Source organism: Pseudorasbora parva, chromosome 16, assembly GCF_024679245.1.
Source record: "Pseudorasbora parva isolate DD20220531a chromosome 16, ASM2467924v1, whole genome shotgun sequence".
Taxonomy (NCBI): Eukaryota; Metazoa; Chordata; class Actinopteri; order Cypriniformes; family Gobionidae; genus Pseudorasbora; species Pseudorasbora parva.
Genome location: NC_090187.1, coordinates 42818874 through 42828503, shown reverse-complemented (window position 1 = coordinate 42828503; position 9630 = coordinate 42818874). Strand labels below are relative to the sequence as shown.

Here is a 9630-nt window from a genome sequence, read left to right as displayed (position 1 = left end):
GTAACAGTAAAGCAATAAATGAATTTTTTGCAGCGTTTCTTTGTAAATGTGAATTTTACGTGCAATTTCTAAGTAACAATGTATTTTGCGCCTTTTCAAAATGTAGAAAAAACATGCCTTTATGCCTAATTATATATATATTTTTTTTATTTTTATATCATGGTAGTGTTTTTTTTTTTTTGTAATACGTATTTGCTGATTTTAATGTAAAAAACCTTGGGTTATTTGGGGGTAAAATGTGCTCATTTTACTGGACATTTATTAAAAAATGTCAAATGCAGAAATTGTAATAATCATAATTTTCTTTATGCAAAATATATATTTTTGTTATTGTCTTTGTGAGATTCCCCCATTTACTGAATACAGATACAGCAGTTCCTAAAATCGTCACAATATTTTGAGTCTATGATGTGCATTATTCATAAGTGTATTCATTATTCTGGATAATAATGTGACTGTCTCGTTGTCAGGGAGCGTCACGATGGCCCTGCTGGAGAATCTTCAGTCTGGTCAGGTGTACCTGGTGAAGGTCTCAGCGTCCAATCAGATGGGAGATGGGCCGTTCTCACCTACTGCAGAACTGAGCGTGCGTGAAGGACACGCCTCCCGAACACACGGCTCCACCCACGCCACAGGTAATTTTATTATTTATTACCAATAAACTAATTTAATGACGACAACTATCTTGTATAGAGCTAGTGTCATAGCTCTCATTTCTGTCAATAGGGGGAGATGTGAGGGAGGATTTTTCATTCGGGACTTTTTACTGCACTGAGTCGAAGTACTCGCAGAAGTGCTATTCCGCCATATTGGTGTAACTGTATTTAAATAGGGGAAACGTGAAGGTGTTTGGTGGCTTCTAACTTGATCTCTGTTTGGTGCCATAGTGAATGACTGGGCTTAGTGGGCTAAGCTAAATGCTATCGGATGGTCAACGCGCGTCAGAGAGATTAAGAGCACGCACTCAGCCGAGAGAGGGATTTATCAACTCGTCTTAGTTAAGGGAATAACAGTTTAATATGAAAAAGCGGTAAAGTATCCCTTTAAGCGTTTTAAAAACATCCCGTTGGTTTTAGTGATTGAAATACTGCAGAAGGTGCAGTGTATTTTGTTCACATATTTTTGTTTTAAGATGGAAATTTGACAGGTTTGTGCAAATGCAGTTCTTTGTCGGTTTTGCCCTCCAAGGTTTCGTGACAGTCACATGACTGAAAACTATGGATTGGCTGGGAGAAGACACTTCAAGCCGATGCTTAAATACATGATCTAAGTCTTGGTGTCATCTTAATACCGTTTCTGTGCTCTACCCACAGCATTTTCTGATGGTTTCTATCACCTGGATCAGAGGTCAATGACGGGTATAGTAGTGGGCGTGTCTATCGCTTTAATCTGCATTATCATCTGCCTCCTCATACTGGCCTACAGGAGTAAAACCAGGTATAAATTCACCTCTATAAACACCTATCAAAAATCTAAATTATTGGGTATTGACCAATGCATTCTCAAATGTCAGGTAATTTTCCATGACTGACCTGCATTATTCATTCATAGGAAATCCAGCACTGCCAAATCCATCAGGCAAGCAGAAGGACAGACTCCGCCCACTGCTGTCCGATTAACCAATGAGAGTCAAGCTGAGAGTGTGGAGGTGACGACGCCCATGATGAGAGATAATTTCATCGATGCGAAGGTTTGTTTAAAATGACACATTCCTGCTTAGCTTGTGCTGGTTTGGTGCTGGACGAGCAGGTGGTGACAACGTATATATGGTAAAAAAAAAGGCATATTGATTTGATGTTTGCGTTTCAATGTTTTAGGGTGGAACAAATCTGATCATAAACAGTTATGGGCCAGTGACACACACCGTTGAGAAGAAGAGAAGGAAGAGATGGAGCTGCTTTAAGAGAGAAGACAAGGTATGAAACAGTTTACAGATTACAATGAGCTTTATAGAGATAGATAGATAGATAGATAGATAGATAGATAGATAGATAGATAGATAGATAGATAGATAGATAGATAGATAGATAGATAGATAGATAGATAGATAGATAGATAGATAGATAGATAGATAGATAGATAGTAGGGGTGTAAGAAAATATCGATACACGTGAATATCGCAATATTATGTTTGGCGATATTGTATCGATTCTCAAAAACGCTGTATCGATATTTATATATTTATTTATTTACATCCAAGATTCGTGGCTTTGTGTTCGGTTTAAACCACAGACTGTATAACACCCAACCGCTAGATGGCAGTGTTATCTCAGAACGTGTAACGGACGCGGACCCGGAGAAGCGCAAGGTGAAAGTGCTATTGTTTACATTAGCAAACCCAGCTCTCAAGACGATAGCATTATTCCGCTCCTGCAGTATACAGAGCTGAAGTGTGGACTCATGTTGGCTTCAGCTAATAAGAAGCCACTAAGGAAATCGACAAGAATCATTTTGTTTGCAAAATAGGCCAAGTTATAATCTAATACTCGGGAAACACATTGAAACAGAGAGCTCGCTTAACATCCTGATGTCACCCGCGCTGCTGAGAAGTGTTTCGATAGAATGTACTGCACGTTTTCCTCTCAGTAACAAAATAAACACACACCAAAACTGACAGCGGTGGCAGGAGAACGAAAGATAATAGCGATGTGGATATGATGACCAGCTCTGCAGTTCAGTAGCGTTACTTGAAATAACACTTTATACAATAGACTGCTTTATAGAAAACAGCTTTAGGGTCCGATCACACAGAACGCGTTTTTCAGGTTCGAAAACGCGAGGCGCACTGCACTCCCTTTTTTGGTCTGCGTTTTCTCATTCAAAAATGAGCAGTGCGCTTTAATGTTTCTAGGCAACCCCCGAATCACCTGTACTGTCAGTCAAGTCAATGTAACGGTCAACACAACGGAAGGTCCGCCGCTTCATTCATTCGATTGGACAACAGAACATAAGCGCGATGATGTTGCACGCTTTTCCGCTCAGAGTTGACTTTTTTTCCACTTCATGCGCTCGGAGCGCTCCTTCAAAAACGCGAGGCGCCCAGGGCGCATAAGCAGCGCTCATAACGCTCTCTGCCAACCGAAATCCATTCAAAAAAGGCTTCTCGCTGCAAAAACACGTTCTGTGTGATCGGGGCTACTGTGTTAAATATAAAACAAACAGTCATTCAGTCATGAAATGGACTGCACTTTCTGTTGTTAAATAGCCACTGCTATACTGTGAACCTTTAAAACATATACACAAATAATCCTGCAGTCACTTTACATTTCCCTTAATTTAGATTGCACATTGCATATGATTAGTGTTATAAATGATACTGTATTAATTAAATAAAATACTTTGTCTCGTGTTTTAGGCTTATGGTTGTGTTCTTTATTCTTTTAAATTATGAAAAAAAAAACACACAAAAAGAAATATCGCAATATATTGCCTCTCTTACAATATCGCAATATATTGCAATATATCGTATCGTAACCCCTGTATCGTGATACGTATTGTATCGCCAGAGTCTTGGCAATACACAGCCCTAATAGATAGATAGATAGATAGATAGATAGATAGATAGATAGATAGATAGATAGATAGATAGATAGATAGATAGATAGATAGATAGATAGATAGATAGATAGATAGATAGATAGATAGATAGATAGATAGATAGATAGATAGATAGATAGATAGATTAAAGTTTTATATTTTTGATTAACTAAAATATAAATATAGATGAAAACTCAAAATATAATAAGTTGAAGTATTAAAGTACAAAACCTAAAATAACTAAGCTGTGTAGAAATATAAAAAACCTGAATAAAATGATAGAAGCTGTAAAACTTGTTACTAAATCTGAAAATTATTTATTTATATATTATTTATTAATTGTATGTATATTATTCAATATGTCTTATTTGAATACATTTAAATGATATATAGATTGTTTATCATTACAGTAATGAGAATTTGAGGAAAATATACTGTGAATGCCTTGAAAATAATGTCACACTGCAAAAATACTGAAACAAAAATAAATGAAGCTTCTTTTTTTTAAAGCAAAATATAATTGTATATATTTTTCATTATGCTTTTGTGATGAAATATGCCGGGGTTTGTGAGATTCATCCATATTCGGTTTTTTTTGTGTGTGGACATTTTTAAAGGTGCAGTGTGCAAATGTTAGCGACATCTAGTGGTGAGGTTGTGAATTGCCATGACCTAATGCTCACCGCTCCCTTTCAAAGAAGCTACGGTGGCCAACAAAGGACAAAAATGTTGTCTCTGAGAGAGCAGAGAGTGACTAGCGCTCTGTAGAGAGAAGTTTGTCCCTTTAGGGCTACTGCAGAAACATGACGGCACAAAATGGCGACAAGGGACCCGCGGTGTGTTTTGATAGAAACGGCTCTTTCTAATGTAATAAAAACATAACGGCTCATTATGCAAGGTCTTTATACACCACTGAAAACATAGTTACATATATTATACTGCATTTCTTTCAATAGAAACTCATAAATACTACTCACTGCACCTTTAAATCTCACTGCGGTTTGTATGTTCAGCTCTTTCTCACTGGTGTTTTCTGCTCCTCTCAGGGTGTGAAGAAGGTCTCCGGTCCGTCCTATTCCTATCATCAGGGCGCCACCCTGCTGTGTTACACGGAAACATCGCCTCAACACCCGCCATCTTCTCTGCAGGGCCTGTTTGGGTCAACAGGGGGCGACAGCGAAGGCTCTCATTCCAGCGAGGGCAGCCACGAAACGGGCGACTCAGGACGATACTCTCACGACGAAACGGAGGGCGAGGTTACAGAGAAAGAGCTGCATTTACACATGATACCGATGGCAGAGGTGACAGAAACGACACTACAGCAACACGAAATGATAGAGTCTCATCCTGTTTAGCAAAAAACTATTTTGCTCTCTGGCGCCCCCTGCTGATTAAACGGACTACTGAGCTGGAAACACGCTTCGAGGCGCTTTGTGCTGGACGACCCGAGACGTCCACACATGCCCTGCTTTCTCGGTGAATGTATTTGTTTCTCTCTTATTTTTTAATTTTTATAAATGATTGTGTCTGAAAGAAATCCCACCCACCATGAATGTGTTCAAAAAAACGTCCAAAAATGTGCGACGTGACTGTCGCATTTTCAGACGTAACCTCATTGAGAGAGCGCGTCTCTCTTGACTTCCTAATCTACCTCAGTTTACCTACTAAATATTTAATTTCCACTTATACAGTCGAAACGTATTTTTCTTTCTTTCATTTTTACTGAATTTAAGAGTTTGTGCGTTTGTCTGTGTTTATTGTTTGTTTAGTCCTGAAGTATGGGATTGCAAAAGTGTTTTACCCATCCTGACCCAGCGTGATGCAACAAATTTGCTGTGACACAATTACAGCCAATAAGAACATAGTTGGTTTAATATGCAGGATTTAGGACCAATAGGATTTGACGGTGGGCGGGACTATCAAACCACTCATCAAACTTAAACCAATGGGATTTGATGGTGGGCGGAGCTACCCAGCTCAACACACATCAAATCTCCTGCTAAATTTGCTGTGACACAATCACAGAACATAGTGGGCGTTAAATATACAAGGCTTAGGACCAATAGGATTTTACGGTGGGCGGAGCTACCCAACTCAATACTCATCAAATCTCCTGCTGAATCTGCCATTACAGCCAATCAGAACATAGTTGGTGCTTAATATGCAGGACTTAGGACCAATAGGATTTTAAGGTGGGTGGGGCTATCAAACTTTGGCAGTTTTGTTGCATCACGCATGGTTAGGATGGTGTTTTAGACCTTCCTCAGGTTAAAAAAAAACGTCAAACTTTCAGTTAAGTGTTTACGTAGGATTGAGTGTCATTAATTGTGATTTCTTCATATGAATGTGTGTATTTTTGCTCTTATAGTCCCTGTTTTATACTACCTCTTTTTACCTTTTGATTTTTTAGCAGTAGTTGTGTTTTGATTTGCTTTATCTCAGGGATCATTTGAAAAGCCATGTGTTTCGTAGGGACATGGTTTGATCGACAGGGTATCTTCCTCGAGTCCAAGGGCGGTTGACCCGTACTGAATGTGTGTGATTTGTTGTGGAGATGGATTTCTTTTTTCCGTAGTTCATTTCCTGTCTTCTTCTTCTTCTTTTGAGTACGAAGTAACCAAAAATGCTGACGTTTCTTAGTTCGGCAAAACCGATAGCTTTATTAAATGGCCTTAACGTGTGTAGAGCCGCGCAGATACACGATCAAGAGATTGCAGTCGAGTGAATGCTCTAGAAAACCAAAAATAATAATCAAATCTTAAGAGTAGACTGATCATGAAACCTTTTTGCCTCAAAAGATATCTATTTTTCTTGACATACAGTATATGTACTACTGAGTACACATTTTAGTTACTTTTTAGATTTAGGAACACGAGTGTAGCACTTGTCTTTCAGATTAGCTTTGAGTTGTTTGTAGGTTACGCAAGCGATTGTGCAACGGTGACACGCCATCATCTGCAGAGCTGTTTGCGCTTTCATTTCTTCTTTCATGTTCGCTGGTCTTCGGGATGATAAGATAACAATGAGACAAACCAAAGATGTTTCATCCAGAGACCAGCGGGAAAAAGAGCTGCTTTAGAGAAAACAGAGACGCTTTGCTGTCCTGTGATCAAATGAGGTGTCATAAATCACTCCAAAATCAAAAGAAAAATAAGAAATTATATTTTGCATAAGAAACATGAAGCTTATTTCAGACCAAACTGCATTGTGACATTTTTATAAGGACAATTAAGCACCAAATTCGCATTATTATATTATTTATTAGCGCTGTCAAACCGATTAAACACAATATTATATTAAATAAATTAATTAGTGCTGTCAAAGCAATTAATAAAAATGAATCGCATACAAATTTGTTGTTGTTTACTTAATAATATGTATGTGTACTATTAGGTATATATAAATACACATATATTCAAGAAAACTTTGCTAGGTTTATATATAAAATATTTATATACAGTATAAATATATATGCAGTAGTACATACATGCAAATATTTCTTAAATATATACATGAATGAGTGTGTATTTATATAAACATTAATTATAAACCACACTCACACATATGTAAAAATATTTTTTTATTTTGGATGCAATTAATCGATTTGATAGCACTAATAATAATATAAAATATTTTTTTAATTGTCATAAAAATACTTTTGCCAATGCAAAATCTAATTTCTTATTTTTAATTTTAGTTTTAAAGTGAAATATTAGCTGTAAATGTTCTTGATAGGCTTTATAAGGTTCGCCTCCTTAAATCAAATGTCAGTGATCAGATTCCCTCATTAGAATTTCACGTTCAACATGGATGTTATTGTAGATGAAAATGATATACAGAGAGAGATATATTATGATATTATATTAATTAACATTCCATGCGTCTGGAATTCTTCTCAATCAGGGGAAATTGATTGGCCGCTGTATGTATTTCAATCAGAGAGACACAATCAGTTTAGACTTTTTCTTTTCAAAGCAAACAGCCTGAAACCAAAGAATGTCGTCGCCGTTGCACAGATGAAGATTAACTGTAGATTCTTTTGCATGGTGTTTTGTCATTTTTCAGAATGTGTTACAAAGCTTTATTCCCGAGTAGATTTGACTTCTACTCATCAGGAAACCAAACACAGTGTTACGTGGTCGGGCTTTCAATCCTTTATGACTTTCAAGTAAACCAAAGATGATGGATGCCTTTTGTTTCCTTTTCTCACTGGAGGAGAAATATTGTATTGTGTTTTTCTATGTTTTTTTTGGGATGATGTGAAAATACTGACTTAATATTTGGCTTCGCTTCCCTGCTTGAAATGGCTTGAAGTCAAAGCTGGCTTGCTGGTTTTAGCTGGTTTAAACTGGTCTAGCTGGTCTTCCGGTCTGACTGGTGTACAAGACCGTGCTAAAAACTCAGAATGCTTTGAATTGTTTAAGCTCTTTTCAGCAAGATTTGATGCCGCAATTGTTGTTTTTGATATAAATTTGAATATGCTTTAGGTGTTTTAGAACGATATTGAATGTTGTGATAAATTGTTGACTTCCCTTTGGGTGTTTTCTTTGAGCGTGTGCAAGTGTAATTACACACTCTAAAAAATGCTGGGTTGAAAATGGACAAACCCAGTAATTAAGAAATTTTAACCCAGTGATTGGGTTAAATGTTTGCTTAAAACGACCCAATTGCTGGGTTAAAACGACCCAATTGCTGGGTTAAAATGACCCAATTGCTGGGTTAAAACGACCCAATTGCTGGGTTAAAATGACCCAATTGCTGGGTTTATCCATTTTCAACCCAGTTTTGGTTGTTTTAACCCAGTAATTGTGTTGTTTTAGGCAAACATTTAACCCAACCACTGGGTTAAAACAACCCATTCACTGGGTTTGTCCATTTTCAACCCAATTTGGGTTGTTTTTAACCCAGCATTTTTTAGAGTGCATGCATCAGTTCTTTAGCTACGTAAAGCTGATTTATTTTAGAAATGCATCCTCATTAAATGTGTCAAACGTTTAGCAGCTGAGTGTGCTGAAGGGTTTGTTCCTCACAGCACATTAGAGGATCTCTGTACAAGCGCGATAAAAACCTCTCCGGTTTACCCGACCACCTCACCGAGGTTATTCTACTCAGGAAATAATACCAATCCAGTTTCATGTCCCTTTATTTAGGACTGATGTGAACTGCACTTGCTTAAACTCAATGTTCTGCATTCTTCTGTTGAAGTGTTTTATTCTGAAAGGTTAAAAGGGAGATCTTTGTGGACTCTTTTGAAAGCAGTGAACGTTTGGTTTCATCGCACTGCAGCAGTAAATCTATCTATAAGCCTTAAAACTGAATGTATTTCTTAATAAATAAAATTCCACTTGTAACTCTTCTGCTGCGCTTTTCAAAATACATGTACTGTGTGTTTATTGGAAGATTTGTTTTCCTGTTCAGCAATACGGTGTAATGTTTATGCCAAAAAGGTATACAGAACCCCCCTCCCCCCACAAATAAGATTGTTTATAAGGAATTATTTCCAGTTTAAATAAAAATTTTGAAAATTATAATATGTTGTCTCTTTTCTCTTGAAGAATTTTTTGAAGACTTTGCTAACTCTCCAAAAAATGTATTTATATGTGAGTGTGTGTGTTGTTAGGTTTTACCGGTACTATAGTGCAGATGTAGGCAAATAAAAAAAGCCGAACCAAGGTGGCTCTATTCAATGATTATTTTTTTGTCAAAATTAAATTCTTTTTTATTTGAAATAAAATATTTCTTCATATTATTATATGCAGCTGGCTGTGTTGCAGGAAGCATATAGGAAATGACAACGTTTAAAAGGCAGTCAGACAGCACTTTATAATATTATAACATTACATCTTCAACGAATGATCATCATCATCATCTCACGGGGCGCGTGTAACATTTTTTTTTACACTCTATGGTAACATCAAACGCAATACTTCAGACACACGCACGTGCTTTAATGGAGAGGGGGATCTGCGCTGACGCACGCGCACTCCACCGACAATCCCGCCTCACGCGCCGCTTTTCACTCAGCATTTACATATAACGCGCTGAAGTAAACAAACACAAGTGGAGCAGTTGCTCATATCCATGAACTGCCCC

General features: G+C 37.3%; 1 protein-coding gene across 1 annotated transcript in view; it reads left to right on the top strand.

The window, feature by feature from the left end:
* LOC137043054 (protogenin A) overlaps positions 1-5563 on the top strand; it is a 63910-nt gene extending 58347 nt beyond the window's left edge. The window contains exons 15-19 of the mRNA XM_067419115.1: positions 471-635; positions 1314-1437; positions 1552-1690; positions 1818-1916; positions 4584-5563. Coding sequence (XP_067275216.1) covers positions 471-635; positions 1314-1437; positions 1552-1690; positions 1818-1916; positions 4584-4892 — 836 coding nt within the window. The 3' untranslated portion in view covers positions 4893-5563. The remainder of the gene's footprint in view (positions 1-470; positions 636-1313; positions 1438-1551; positions 1691-1817; positions 1917-4583) is intronic.
* The last annotated feature ends 4067 nt before the right edge of the window (positions 5564-9630 follow it).